The sequence below is a fragment of the Barbus barbus genome (assembly GCF_936440315.1).
Source record: "Barbus barbus genome assembly, chromosome: 20".
Lineage (NCBI taxonomy): Eukaryota > Metazoa > Chordata > Actinopteri > Cypriniformes > Cyprinidae > Barbus > Barbus barbus.
This window is the reverse complement of record NC_136748.1, coordinates 2,108,953-2,125,489: the sequence shown is the minus strand read 5'-3', so window position 1 is coordinate 2,125,489 and position 16,537 is coordinate 2,108,953. Positions and strand designations below refer to the sequence as shown.

Below are 16,537 nucleotides of genomic sequence, written 5' to 3'. Positions count from 1 at the left end.
ACATACAATATTATTATAGATTAACTGCACTGACACTATCGGATGGAAACTGAATTGATCTGAATTATGACACTGTTGTCTTCTGTAAAGCTGCTTGAAAGATGAAATTGCATTTTCATAATTGATGGATTTTACAGCATTAACTGTTATTTTCCTGTTTTATTAATGTGAAGCTACAATAACATATTATTGTAGTATAAGTGTTATATGAATATGTGAGTATTGTATAAACCGCTATATAAACAAATGTGACTTGTATACTGTATGTGCTTACTGTATCTTAATTCATTAAATTTTACATATTTTTTTAAGACTAGTCATTTAAACAAGGCACAGACCAATTGATTATGATTATAACCTCAGGTTATGCCCAGGTATCATATATTTTGCTCAAGCATTTTGTTCATGTTTTAAAAAAAAAGTTATTATGCTCTTATTAAGCAAAAAGCAAAAGCAAAAAAAAAAAGCAAGGAACACTTTGTAAAACAATTCTGTAGAGAAATTAAAATGTACAGTCATGCTACCATCTGCATATTGCAAAGAAAAAATCTTCCAGTGAAGCACTCATTTTATTAGCCTACTTCAGCCAATCAGATCAACAATTGGGAATGTTGAAATTTATTGCTATGTTAGTATGTTTGCGTCTGACCATCACATATTTATCTGACCATCAATGAACAATCCGTGGCTGGAAAATTTACCATTAATTCATCAAGAACAAAGATGAATCTTGGAATTTTTAAAATATGGACCATCTACTCAAGATTTAGCAAAACTAGTAATTATCTTTCCAGCAGTAACAGCCGCCAGCTGGTGAGTGAATTATTAAGTATTGAAGCACAAACACAAACACACACACACACACACACACACACACAATCTCTGAATTATCTCTGAACAAGAAAAAAAGGACTATGGTATAGTCTTTAGTATTGTAACAATTTGCATAATCATACAATAAGGAAAACTCATTATGCACTTTTATTTCTTTAATTATGAAGTGTATAATATGTGTTTTCAGTGTAAATAATGTCAACAACTTTAATGCTAGGACCTCATGGCAGTAAAATATCATTCCACTATCATGCAGCAAATGCTAATTCACCACCATATAGCACTAGAAAAAGTAAACTATATAATGTTTAACTACTTTCTTACGCCACAAATTCATGAATCTGCAGCTGCTACTTTAAATGATGTGACATTATGAATCCTAAAATGTCACTTTAGAACTTACTGCTTTTATACCATACAATTCAATAAACAGCTATTTAATATTGAATATTTTACATTTCAGACACAATACCAGTCTATTTTGCGTCGCTGTAGGATTTTTTTTTTTATAAAAAATCTACAGAAAATGCATTGCAATGCCAAGCAGCACAGTAGGTGTGCCAGAATGAATCAGAGTTTTGAACGAATTGGTTGAATTAATGATTCAAATGATTCACTCATGAAGACAAAGTCGCCACCTACTGGCGTAGCTTTTCCACCATCGGGCTGAACAGTTCTAAGAACAGTAAGGAACGGATCCACTTACGTTTGCACTTGAGCTTGGTTACCAACAGAGTTCAAAGGAATTTGCAACCATGGTTCGTAAACGGGAAAGTGTCCCAGATTGGATCATCACCCAATCAGAAAACAGTGTGTTTACATTTTTCCACAACAAGTAGCTGTTTAAAATCTGAACTAACAATTCAAGACTGGTGAAATATTTACTCTTTTTTTAAGGACTCTGTTAAACATGTAAACAAGACAGTCTAAATCGGTCCGTGATAATTCAGTATAAACCATTTAGACAGTTCATGTACACACTGAATCTCTTGGAGCGGCAAAACTATAATGAGATACCAACAAAGTCCCTTTCAAGGAAAGTCCGTTCACTCAGCCGCAATATAAGCAACGTCTCCGGGCAGCTCAAACAAGACCAAGTCCTATCTAAATGAATGGGGGAATTCTGAAATCTCAAAAACTGCTAACAGAACTCGCAATTAAATGATTTCAAATCAGCAACAAACTCTGAAAAGAACTGTCCCATGAATGTTGTTCCTTATGCTCAAATAGCATTTAAAAATCTTATTTTTCAGGCTAGACCAGCCAATGCGCATGTACAGTTATAATGCGCTTATGACTGCGCATGAGCATTGGTTGGTCTAGCCTCCGGTTTCTATGGGAACCGGAGCTTCTAATGGCTGCTGCAGTGATGCAATGATTTTACCAATCAGCGATTGGCTCTTTCATTTAGAAGGCGGGACTATTACGCCATATTGTGCGTTGCAGTTTCTCCCATTCATAAGGATAGGAGTGAACCGTCTTTGTATTTCTATAGTTTTTGATACCAACAAAGTACAAAAAAGCTTTTCAATCCATTGAACAGTAACATGAAATGCATCCTATCATTTGCCAGGGATGAAAGGGGAAAGGGAAGTGGTGTATGGCCACCACTCTGCATTTGTGCTCTGCATTTAACCCATCCAAGTGTACACACAGTAGTGAACATACACCCGGAGCAGTGGGCAGCCAATGCTGCGGCGCCCAGGGAGCAGTTAGGGGTTCGGTGCCTTGCTCAAGGGTCTCACCTCAGTCGTGGTATTGAGGCTGGAGAGAGTGTTGGTTATTCACTCCCCCACCTACAATCCCTGCCGGACAACAACTCCCCTCGAGTTAAACAGCTGAGTTTTACCGTTTTTTCATTCCATTCAGCCGATCTCCGGGTCTGGCGGTAGCACTTATAGCTTAGCTTAGCATAGATCATTGAATCGGATTAGACCATTAGTATCTCGCTCAAAAATTACCAAAGAGTTTCGATATTTTTCCTATTTAAAGCTTGACTCTTCTGTAGTTACATCGTGTACTAAGACTGACGGAAAATTAAAAGTTGCGATTTTCTAGGCCGACATGGCTTGGAACTATACTCTCATTCTGGCGTAATAATCAAGGAACTTTGCTGCCGTGTATTTACAGTGTAAATAGTTGTTTGTGCTTCAATAATAAATATAAAATCAAATCTCTGTCTCTCTCTCTCTGTCAGGAAGTATCTGTCACCAGTCACCATTTCTGGACTCCCATGTCCCAGAATCCTCCCTGGCTCACACCTGTTCTCAGTCACGATCACCATCACTTATGTTCTGATTCCCTGCACCTGTCATCAGCAATCAAGTCATCATTGATAAGCACGCTTCTTCCAGTCACTCACCGTCTGGTCTACTGTTTACTACCCAGAACTTTATGAGTCTCTCTGTATGCCACTTACCTGTCTTTACTTACCTCCAGATTCCTGAATTGAGGTTGTTCTCCTCCACACCTCGATCACGAACTCCCCATGAACCTGCACAGAAACCAAACATCAGTTTTCAGCTAAGAATCATTGAACTTGACTTTCTGTTGGATTCTCACCTGCCTTGCTAAAAAAATGATCACCCCTTGCTCCTCATGTAAATAAACTTGCATGTCTTTCATATACATGTTGTCTCCAGCTTGATTTGTGACACACTCTCTCATTTTATTTTATATATATATATATATATATAATAAGCTTAGGAAACCTTTTTATGTTGCTTATAGTATATAGTATAGCTAGTTATTTATTTTGTTTCTGCTCAAATTTCAGTTTAGCATAATCCAACCCTGTGCCTGGAGGCCCCACATCAAAACACATTTTAGATTTCTCCCTTAGCTGATGTAGAGTAACCTTATAGTTGGTTTGGTTTGGTTTATGTATTTATATAGCACTACTAAAAGAACCCCAGGGGTTACCCACAGTGCTTTACATAAAAGCAAACAACCAAAACACCTTCACACACATATAAACAATCGTAGTTTTGTTAGTTTAACATAGTTTAACTCACATAAGCTGCCACCCCAAAGTGAGCTTTCAGAAGTTTCTTAAACGTTTACAGAGATTTAGCAGACCTGATATGTAGCGGCAACTCATTCCACAATCTCGGCCCCATTACTGAGAAAGCTCGATCGCCTTTTTGATGACGAAATGTCCTAGGCACTGCCAGATGTTTATAATTTTCTGAGCGGAAGGCTCTGGGGGGGGGGGGTTATAAAGTGTCAAAAGGTTTGTGAGGTACAATGATGCCTGGTTGTTTAATGATTTATATACAAAAATTTAAATCTTATATTTAACTCTAAAACACACAGGGAGCCAGCGCAAGTTTGCAAGTACCGGTCAAATTTCTTTACACTTTTTAGAAGCCTCGCCACCACATTCTGGACTGATTGTAATCAAGCCAAGGATGCAGCAGAGATGCCCCCATACAGCGAATTACAAAAATCCAGATGTGACAAAAACGTATGAATGACTCTTTCGAAGTTGGCATTTGACAAAAAATGTTTGGTTTTATCTATGAGACACAAATTATAAAACCAAGCACGTACCACAGAATTTATTTTCTTTTCCAGTTTTAAATGATCATCAATTTGAAAACCTAAAACCTAAATCTCTTACCAATGTTTTAAAATAGGGTGCCAATGGGCTTACGTCTAAAAATTATATAGTAGAGTCTTTTGGCTGGCCAAAAACAATAACCTCAGTCTTTTCTTCATTTAGAATTAGGAAATCTTTTGCCATCCAATTTTTTATATCGTCTAAACACGCTAAGAGGGAAGCCAAAGATTTAGTTGGGTATTTAAGTGGCAAGTAAAATTGGATTGGGTGTCATCGGCAAATCAATGGAATGATACTCCATGCTTTCTAAAAATGCTACCTAAGGGGAGCAAATATACAGAAAACAGTGTAGGAGGGAGAATTGATCCCTGTGGGACCCCCCATGGTAATAGTCTTTTCTTTGAAATTGCATCCCCATAATTAACTGAAAAATATCTGTCGCTTAAAAAATATTGAAACCATGTCAAGACCATGCCTTTCAGGCCTACCAGATTTGCAAGGCGCCGGATGAGAATTTCATGATCTATCATGTCGAAAGCCGCACTAAGATCCAATAGTACTAGAATAACACAGTCTCCCTTATCTAACGCTAAAAAGATATCGTTAAAAACTTTCAATAGTGCCGACTCTGTACTATGAGCCACCTTAAACCCAGATTGAAACATTTCTAAAATAGAATTTTCATTTACAAATGCAAGTAGTTGCTGTAAAACCACTTTTCCTAAAATCTTCAATACAAAAGGCAACTTTGAGATAGGTCTGTAATTCTTCATCTCATCCGGGGCCAAATTAGGCCGTTTAAGCCGAGGAGACACAACAGCATACTTAAAATCTAATGGTCACAAACCTGTACATAAACTTTTGTTAATCAAGTGCAATATGCTCTGCGATACACAATCGAAAGCCTGTTTTAGCAATCGACTAGGCATCATATCGTTTACACAAAAAGTAGTTTTCAGGTTTTGTACAATCGTTTGTAATATGGATATATTAATAGGCTGAAACTCGCTCCACTCTGCACAGCAGGCAGGGGAATCTGATGGATCTACTTCCACTGTCGGAATCTGGAGACGCTAGTCAGCGATCTTCTGACTAAAAAAATTTAGAAAGTCAACAGTGTACTCTAGTTATAAATGTAATTACAGATATAATTATATTTATTTAAAGATGCAATTACATGCAGGTATTTTTTTAAATATAAGTACAATGTAAAAACATGTAAGTACAGAATAAATGCATTGTATCAAAATATTAATTTAAATGTAAGTACACAATAGTTAAGGCCACCTAATATAAAGTGGGACCAACACTTCTAATAAAATCATCCAATAATTTTCAAATGATTTAATTCTCTGCAGCATTATCTTGTTGTGGACTCCACTATTCTGTTAGAGTTAAGGTTAAGAAAGGTCAGTGTAATTTTGTGGGGCAAAAAGGTCTATTGTTCTTCACTGGTGTAGCCATGTATGAAGCACAGCTCACACTCACTTTCAAATCAAAACACCACAGTGAACTCGTGACTTACTGTACTTTAACACTATGTGCTCATGACTGACAAGTTAATAAATGTCATTATCAGTTTTCTAAACAGAGTTTTCCTTGAGCAACATTAACATCATTTGAACACATTTGTTTAGTATATAACTACAATGAGTGAAGAAACGAAATGCATGCTTATGTATAAATAAGTCATAAAACAAATACTTAATTTGCATCCAAAATATTTAGCTTTTTCACAAACAAAAATCAAGCATACAGGGCTGATACAATAAAATGTCTAGATTGCATTTAGATTGAGATCCAATCACAATGCGTCTCTTACTAATAGAAGCAGGACACGCAGATCAAATAACATTTCGATGACAAACGCAATTACACTTGTCGTGTAATGTTCAGATACAGGTCAAAAGTTAATGCCATGTGTAAACATGGCCTGTCTGTCTAAAAGAAGCAACACAGAGACAACTGGAGAGATATAAACAGCCCAAATGTCAGACTATAAAATCAGCACTCTTAGAAAGATTCTCAACTAATCATATTTGAGGACAGTTGTATAAACTAAACTAATGTTTATCACTCATTAGGATGCGTGATACTGGCTTAGGCCCAGTTTTGCCACAGTCCCCAGCTGACCAATAGCATGTAAAACCACCGCAGGAATAGATTAGTGTGATATACTACACCAGTCAGATGGTACACCTATAGAAGCAATGGAGCACAAAGAGATTAGGATAATAAGTCCAAAGCCAAGAAAGGCCTTTCAAGAGAGAACGTATAAGATTGCAACCTGCTATCAGGTTGGCTCTGGTTCGCCCTGGATGACACTGTGAAAGGTGTCAGTCTGTAGACCAAGTTACACGCTCATTTATATTTACTGTGACCTCAGTTCTGTAACCTCAATTTTTTGGAAGCAAGTATTACAAAACTTTTGCCCCCCACAATATAGATTGATTTTAAGAAGCTGTCATATACATTTATTGAATTACAATATAAGTCAAAAAATTAAAGGTAACACTTTAGAATACTTACTTACTGCATAACTAATAGGGAATTATTGAAGAGCTAACAGGTAATTATTCATTAACACTTAACTAACTACTGTTAACTACTAAGGAAGATGTGTTAACTAATCAGTATGTAATAAAATGTTAGGATTGTGTTAAGTAACAGTTAGCTAATCAATAACTCGTGTATTCTGTCATACCTCCTGAAGAACTACTATTAATTATCTACTAGTTAAGGTTCAAGAAAAATAGCTATGAAGTAACTACTAATGAACAGTCATACACAAATACATTGAGTTGTGACCCTTTCATATAAATGTTATTAGTAGTAGTAGAAGTATGAAAGTGCAATATAAATAAATGCAATTAATTTTATAGAGGTTTTGCCTGTGTAGTGAATTGTTTTGATAGGAACTTGTTATCACAAAGTTAATTAACACAATCATAAAATTGTATTAAATACTGATTAGTTAACACATTTTCCTTAGTTTACAGTAATGAGTTAAGTGTTAATTAATAATTACCTGTTAGTTCTTCAATAATTCCTTATTAGTTACGCAGTAAGAAACAGTATTCTAAAGTGTTACCAAATTAAGTTAAAATTCATTAGACTCTGCAAATGTAATGTAAATGAAAGGAACATAGGTAAACCCACATGATGAGAGTATTACAATAACAAAAACTGCTACAGAGCTTCTTAAACCTCCATGTTGTGTTCAGTTTATTCAAAGAACCATGCATATTTCAATGTATAAAGTGTTTTAGGTTATGCAAATGTGTACAAAATACAACAAATGCAACAGAACATCGAAAACAAAAAGCTTGTGAAGCAAAAAGCTTTGTATTTGTAAGAAACAAATCCATCATTTAGGTGTTTTTAACTTCAACCCGTTGCATCTGGTCCTTTCCCTTAATCTTACTTTCTTCGAGCAAAAATGTGGTCTGGTCTGAATCAGGAGAGAAATCTGCACAGATCAAGCACTGTTTACAAGCCAAAACAGCTCTAAACAAATATGTGGCTGGATTTTGATGCAAGAGACAACAAGAGATGGACATTTTCACTGGAGGAAGAGTTATTATGGATTAAGGACTATTTTGGCCACGCGGCTTTTCTCTTCCATAGATGTTAACTGATGGACTGGAGTGGTGTGGATTATTATGATGTTTTTATCAGCTGTTTGGACTCCCATTCTGACGGCACCCATTCACTGCAGAGCATCCATTGCTGAGACACTGATGCAATGCTACATTTCTCCAAATCTGATGAAGAAACACACTCACTTGGATGGCCTGATGGAAAGTAAATGTTCAGCAAATTAAATTTTTGGGTCAGCTATTCCTTTAAAGAGGCGGTAAAAACTCAAATCTATATACTAAAACCGTATGCAAACAAAATGTTGTTGTGGAACATTTAGTCAATAAATAATCATTCTGTTTTATTGGCTAATCATGCAAAAATTTCTGTCAAGACAATACAGATGATGCATGCTCATTGTGGATGACGCATGCGACACTGATTGGCACCATTTAATAATTTAAGACATTTCACTGGATACAGGCAACTTTAGACCTTAAACGGATTACCTTACAAACAGCATGTCTTATGCATGCGTTAATTACTTTAGTTTGACTTTTCAAAAGGACTTGTATTACAGTCAGGTCCATAAATATTGGGACATCGACACAATTCTAACATTTTTGGCTCTATACACCATCACAATGGATTTCAAATGAAACGAACAAGATGTGCTTTAACTGCAGACTGTCAGCTTTAATTTGAGGGTATTTACATCCAAATCAAGTGAACGGTGTAGGAATTACAACAGTTTGCATATGTGCCTCCCACTTGTTAAGGGACCAAAAGTAATGGGACAGAATAATAATCATAAATCAAACTTTCACTTTTTAATACTTGGTTGCAAATCCTTTGCAGTCAATTACAGCCTGAAGTCTGGAACGCATAGACATCACCAGACGCTGGGTTTCATCCCTGGTGATGCTCTGCCAGGCCTCTACTGCAACCGTCTTCAGTTCCTGCTTGTTCTTGGGGCATTTTCCCTTCAGTTTTGTCTTCAGCAAGTGAAATGCATGCTCAATCGGATTCAGGTCAGGTGATTGACTTGGCCATTGCATAACAGTCCACTTCTTTCCCTTCAAAAACTCTTTGGTTGCTTTTGCAGTATGCTTTGGGCCATTGTCCATCTGCACTGTGAAGCGCCGGTCAGTGAGTTCTGAAGCATTTGGCTGAATATGAGCAGATAATATTGCCCGAAACACTTCAGAATTCATCCTGCTGCTTTTGTCAGCAGTCACATCATCAATAAATACAAGAGAATCAGTTCCACTGGCAGCCATACATGCCCACGCCATGACACTACCACCACCATGCTTCACTGATGAGGTGGTATGCTTAGGATCGTGAGCAGTTCCTTTCCTTCTCCATACTCTTCTCTTCCCATCACTCTGGTACAAGTTGATCTTGGTCTCATCTGTCCATAGGATGTTGTTCCAGAACTGTGAAGGCTTTTTTAGATGTCGTTTGGCAAACTCTAATCTGGCCTTCCTGTTTCTGAGGCTCACCAATGGTTTACATCTTGTGGTGAACCCTCTGTATTCACTCTGGTGAAGTCTTCTCTTGATTGTTGACTTTGACACACATACACCTACCTCCTGGAGAGTGTTCTTGATCTGGCCAACTGTTGTGAAGGGTGTTTTCTTCACCAGGGAAAGAATTCTTCGGTCATCCACCACAGTTGTTTTCCGTGGTCTTCCGGGTCTTTTGGTGTTGCTGAGCTCACCGGTGCGTTCCTTCTTTTTAAGAATGTTCCAAACAGTTGTTTTGGCCACACCTAATGTTTTTGCTATCTCTCTGATGGGTTTGTTTTGTTTTTTCAGCCTAATGATGGCTTGCTTCACTGATAGTGACAGCTCTTTGGATCTCATCTTGACAGTTGACAGCAACAGATTCCAAATGCAAATAGCACACTTGAAATGAACTCTGGACCTTTTATCTGCTCATTGTAATTGGGATAATGAGGGAATAACACACACCTGGCCATGGAACAGCTGAGAAGCCAATTGTCCCATTACTTTTGGTCCCTTAACAAGTGGGAGGCACATATGCAAACTGTTGTAATTCCTACAGCGTTCACCTGATTTAGATGTAAATACCCTCAAATTAAAGCTGACAGTCTGCAGTTAAAGCACATCTTGTTTGTTTCATTTGAAATCCATTGTGGTGGTGTATAGAGCCAAAAATTTTCGAATTGTGTCGATGTCCCAATATTTATGGACCTGACTGTATATGCTGTGTGCTAAAACGTTGATGGAAGAGACACAATGCAGGTGTTTTGCTTCATGCACATTTGATCATTTATAACATGCAAGCAAAACTTATTATTAGGAGTCAGTGAAATGTAGACAGACATTTAAACACCTGTAGACACTGATGCACTTTTTATCTTCAATATTTGGAGTGTCGCTATGGTCTTTGTACTTTTTCTAATTCCATTTTTGTTTTAATAAATTAAGTTATTTAGTTATATAAGATATTTTATACAATTGTTTCAGGAACTTCATGAAGAAGCAGTTGAGCCAGTGTCACATTTCAGTAAATTTGCATTGTAGATGATTACATGACACTACTGGGTTACCAAAGCTACATGTCGTCAGCTAACCTGCAAGTTGCAGTTGGAACAAGACATCATCAATTATTTAAGCCAGAGTCAGTTTGATTTGTCTCCAGGTGATTACACATGCTTCTGTTCAAGCATCTCACAGTTGGTTTGTCTTTCAGTGTTAAGATAGTATGATATGATGCAACATTTGAATGAATGAGTGAACAGATGTAGCATTTTCACCTGCTAGACCATAACAATCAGGTTAATTTTCTAAATGCAGCAGAGGATATTACACTCACATGCTTGATTGTGAAAGCAGTGAGGTGCATATATAATAATATGCTGATTTACTGCTCAAGAAACATTTCTGATTATTATCAATGACAAAAACAATTGTGCCACCCAATATTTTTGTGGTAATATTGATACATTACAATTCAAAAGTGAGACAGTAAGTAAATAACTAAGAAATCATTAAATCGATCAGTATTGATATCAACTGTCAGTAAAGACATTTATAATGGCAGGAAATATTTCTATTTCAAATAAATGCTGTTCTTTTGAACTTTCTATTCATCAACGAATCTAGAGAAAATGCAGTTTCCACAAACATATTAAGCAGCAAAAAAACTGTTTTCAACATTGAAAATAAGAAGAACCACAATTAATCACCAATAATAATAAATAATAATTGATCAGCAAATCAGCATATTAGAATGATGCTGAAAATACAGCTGCAGATCACAGAAATAAATTACATTTTAACAGATATTCACAAAGAGAACAGTTATTAGTAAATTACTAATTATTACAATTAGTAAATAGTAATAATATATCACAGTAGTACTGTTGTAATGTATTTTGGGTCAAATAAATGCAGTGAGCAGAAGACTTTTATTCACAGTTTTCTTATGTGAATGGGATGTACTAGCAGTATATGAATTAAGTAACTGCTTACAGGGATTGAGGTCATTAATGTATATAAAAGCCTACGTGCACTAAAACATGTCTCATTTGAAATAGGTAAACAAACTGCACTGCCGGTTCCTCCTAATCTTATGGAGATTTTGTTCTTTGCAGAATGTATAGTTAGATGAGATGTAGCCCCTCACTGGTGAGAGTTAGAGATTAGTAAGGCATTATGCTCACATTCCCTTCAAACTCTGGACACAACATAATGCTCCTGCAGTTTACAGGCTGGTTTTTGCCTGCTTAGTCTATCTAGAGTCTGTCAAAATCCCACGCAATCTCTCTCATCAGGAACTAGTTCTAGTTCTCGGTTTCAGCACTCATACACTATTCATGGCCATATCACATTTCTCCTGCCCATCTTCAGGCTTAGACCAAACCAGACTCTTTTTGAGTTACTTTTGTGGCCTCTCTGTTTCTGTCATCCAAATGTCAATAATGAGTTTGTAGACTATTGATTTTAAAGACATCTTGATATCGGAATCGGTGTGTCCTTCCTGCAAACGTCTAGATGTGATTCAGGAAACAGAGAAGCAGCTGCACTGTACGGTAAGTTTGCAGTATTTCATCAGACTTTACATACAAGTCTTTAATTTGCTTAACCAAACATTGCAATCCTATGTAACTTAATGACCATGGCTTTCAGATTTGGCTTAACTGTTGTGGTGTTTGGTGTATTAATGAAAATATTAAACATAATGTGAAATGCAACAGGATAAAAAGTTAATTCCCTGTTTTTGTGGAATTAAAGATGTTTCAGTAAGAGGCTACAGTTAAATAAGTTTATTTTATCTAAAAATTTCTTCAAATGAGAATATTTTAATATCATAAAACCCTAGTATAATTACTGTTTAAGGAAGAAAAACCACCAGAAACAATTGAAAAATCAGTAAAAACTGTTGGTTTGTCTGCACAGAATCCATTGTTGTTTTGATTGCATAAAAATGGTTAGCTTTAAGCGTACATAGGTGACTGTGTAGTTAATAATAATAATTTGTTTATTTATTTTTCTTGCTCATTTACAACATTCAGCATGTTTATTACAAGTAATCTATCAGTTGTAGATGTACTTGTTTTTTTAGATGATTGGGTCCCTCTTTATATTAAGTGGCCTTAACTACTATGTACTTACATCAAAAAATTATTACAATGTACTTATTGAGTTCATATTGTATTGCAATACACTTCTGCTGCTGTTGAGGTGGGATACGGGTAAGGTTAGGGGCAGGTTTGGTGGTATGGGTTGGTTTAAGAGTGGGTTAAGGTGTAAGGGATGGCATCCAGGTATTTTTCAAAATATAATTACAATGTAAGAACATGTATGAACACAATAAATGCATTGTATCAAATTATTAATTTAAATATAAGTACATAGTAGTTAAGGCCACCTAATATAAAGTGGGATCGATACTACTTATGCAAATTAATTCAGTGTTAATTAAATTCTTCATGTATCTGCTAATTATTGATGGGTTAGGGTAATAAACTTTATTTAATTTATGAAGGCAAATTACTTTTTGATTTCTGGCTGATTGAAATATAATAAAACAACACAGTGTTATAAAGACATTACTGTTATATTTAAATTGATATTTTTTTACTTTTATTTTTGTTTTTTCAAGTTCAAAAGATTAATAAACCCAGAGGATAAATCAAATTCATAACAATGAAGCGTAGCAAGCATCGAGCCTCCAAGGATGATGGCAAAGGTCAAGGTGAAAGATTCTATTAATTGTGTGGAAAATTAGTAAATTATTGTGAATTCTTCAACATATTTATTATAGAATTATATAGCATTATTTATATTAATCATTATATATTAATAATTAAAATGTGTAAATAATTATGTAATATTACATAACATATAATACTTATTTAATAATCTAAATTAATATAAAAAAAAACTGTAGTGCTGTCCATAATGATATCATATTTCATGTGTGACTTGTGAAGATGAGCCGGCCATTCTGGAGACGGAGGATATGAGGATGCCAGACCCTGACACCATCTCACTCGCATCAGTCACTGCCGTCACAACCAATGTCTCCAATAAAAGGTGAACTAAAATTATAAAGTCACATGAATCCAAATCAGATTTGATATTCTGCATTACATTTATGTAGGGAAGTCGTGGCCTAATGGTTAGAGAGTTGGACTCGTAATCCAAAGGTTGCGGGTTCGAGTCTCGGGCCGGCAGGGATTGTAGGTGGAGGGGAGTGAATGTCCAGCGCTCTCTCCACCCTCAATACCACGACTGAGGTGCCCTTGAGCAAGGCACCGATCCCCCAACTGCTCCCCGGGCGCTGCATACACCGCTGCTCCGGGTGTATGTGTGTGTGTGTGTGTGTGTGTGTGTTCACTGCTGTGTGTGTGTGCACGTTGGATGGGTTAAATGCAGAGCACGAATTCCGAGTATGGGTCACCATACTTGGCTGAATGTCACTTCACTCACTCACTTCACTTGTGTTAAATAATAAATGTTCTAACAAAAATATATTACTGTATTCTAATCGAGTAAATTGATCAACTATTTATACTTTTTTTCATCCAAAAATGTCCTAAATGTTTTAGATCAAAGCCTGACATCAAGATTGAGCCTAGTGCTGGAAGACCAGTGGATTTCCAAGTACGTAGAACAGCATATTGTAATTTTTAAAAGAAAGATATTTTTTTGTTGTAAAGAAAACAGAACATGCACACATTTCAAGCTTCACACTTTACACAAAGTTTGTTGAAAATAAAGACAGTATTGTGTTTGTCTGGGGTTGGTGGAACACGTTGATAGTTAAAGTGAAGAACTACACCTGTGGAGCTTCTCCTGTAAACGTCATACACCGTACAACACTAAAAATCACAAAACATCTGCTGATTAAAGAATATTGAGCTTAAAGAAAAGTGATATTAGTGAAAAAGATAAGATCTTACAGCATTTGAGACATACAGATATATTAATCCTATTGTTTTGTATCATACAAACATTTTTTTTGCCAATTTTGAGCCTGTGAATATTTGAATACCATCCACATACAGTACCACATACCACATTTGTGTCATGCCCTACAGGTCAATGTCACGGTTATAGAGGCCAGACAGCTGGTTGGTCTGAACATGGATCCAGTGGTGTGTGTAGAAATCGGTGATGAAAAAAAATACACCTCAATGAAGGAGTCCACCAACTGCCCTTACTACAATGAGGTATGTTCCTTTTTAATTTAGGATTGTAATATTGTCCTTTTGCAAAGTAATGATCATGACAAATAACTACTCAAAATATAGCAAAATAATCACATAATCATCTTAAAGAAGTAGTTCATCCAAAACTGAAAATTTGCTGAAAATGTGCTCACCCTCCAAAATGTAGGTGAGTATGTCTCTTCATCAGGTTTGTAGAAATGTGTCTCTGCATCAGTGTCTCAGCAATGGATGCTCTGCAGTGAATGGGTGCCGTCAGAATGAGAGTCTGATAAAAACATCACAATAATCCACACCACTCCAGTCCATCAGTTAACATCTGGAGAAGACAAAAGCTGCATGTTTGTAGAAAAAAAATGCATCAAGACGTTACTAACTTCAAACAATTGTTTGTTCTTAAATTACAAGTCCATAGTCCATAATAACGTTTCCTCCAGTAACAAAGTTGTCTCATCTGAATCAGGAGAGAAATCTGCACAGATCAAGCACTGTTTACAAGACAAAACAGCTCCTCCCTGGAGGAAGCATTATTATTGAATTGACTGTTTAAAGTTAATCTTAAACTTAAATCTTAATGATGGAATTGTTTCTTATAAACATGCAGCTTCTGTCTTCTCAAGACATTAACTGGAGTGGTGTGGATTATTGTGGTGTTTTCATCAGCTGTTTGGACTCTCATTCTGACGGCACCCATTCACTGCAGAGCATCCATTGCTGAGACACTGATGTAATGCTACATTTCTACAAACCTGATGAAGAAACACAATCCTCCTGATCTTGGATGACCTGGGGGTGAAGACACTTTCAGAAAATGTTCATTTTCGAGTGAACTATTCCTTTAACAATGCTAATATAATGTTTTGATAAAAATTCCCTTTCCTTTTTTTCAGTACTTCGTTTTTGACTTCCACGTTCCTCCTGATGTCATGTTTGACAAGGTCCTGAAAGTGTCTGTAAGTAGCAACAAATATCAATTTTGACGTTTTCATTGTGTTTTTTGTGTTTGGCATTAATCTTTGTTTTAAACTGTTTTAAATGAATGTGTCTATACAGGTTATCCACTCTAAGAATCTTTTGCGGAGTGGCACACTGGTCGGGAGCTTCAAGCTTGACGTGGGCTCAGTTTATACACAACCTGGTAACTGGTATTATCATGCTTTTCTATCCACCTGATTTTAAAACTCGGAAGTAAGCAATTTTCTGTGAATGTGCAAGACTTCATTAGCCACTATAGATAAATAAATAGAAAAATAACATTAAAAACCAGTCTGTTTATGATTATGATAATAAATTTAAATAATATGATAACAAAAACCTGTTTGTAATACAAAGCAGCATAATAGATTGTTTTTGTACTGGCAAAATAAATAGCAATTAATGAATCTGGAAGTCTAGCACATTCAAGTTACAAATGGCCACGCCGCTCTTATGTTAAAAATAAGGTGGATAAAGTTCTGTTTCTATAGATCTCAAAGACCAGAGTTTTCTCATGTTTTTTTCTTTACATTTACAGAACATCAGTTCTTCCACAAATGGGCCACTTTATGTGACCCCGATGATATCACTGCTGGATGCAAAGGCTATGTCAAGTGTGACATCGCAGTTGTGGCAAAGGGCGACACTATCAAAACTCCACACAAAACAAATGAAACAGATGAGGATGACATTGAGGGGTAAAAACAAAAAAAACAAACAAAAAAACTCTGCATTGTTAATGTTATGTGTTATTTTCCAAGAAAAGCATCACTGTTACTAAACTATACACTGAACAAGCTCTAAACTCAAGTATTCCCAACTTATTTTAAAAGCCCTGTATTTACTTGTAATAGTATTTATGTGAAATCCGAAATTCTAGT

The 16,537-nt window shown here is 36.0% G+C and overlaps 1 protein-coding gene across 1 annotated transcript in view; it reads left to right on the top strand.

The window, feature by feature from the left end:
* Positions 1-13,155: 13,155 nt before the first annotated feature.
* LOC306886043 (otoferlin-like) overlaps positions 13,156-16,537 on the top strand; it is a gene marked incomplete at both ends in the record, with an annotated part of 56,034 nt that continues 52,652 nt past the window's right edge. The window contains 7 exons of the mRNA XM_079442900.1: positions 13,156-13,204; positions 13,443-13,545; positions 14,061-14,115; positions 14,553-14,684; positions 15,572-15,634; positions 15,735-15,819; positions 16,195-16,354. Coding sequence (XP_079299026.1) covers positions 13,156-13,204; positions 13,443-13,545; positions 14,061-14,115; positions 14,553-14,684; positions 15,572-15,634; positions 15,735-15,819; positions 16,195-16,354 — 647 coding nt within the window. The remainder of the gene's footprint in view (positions 13,205-13,442; positions 13,546-14,060; positions 14,116-14,552; positions 14,685-15,571; positions 15,635-15,734; positions 15,820-16,194; positions 16,355-16,537) is intronic.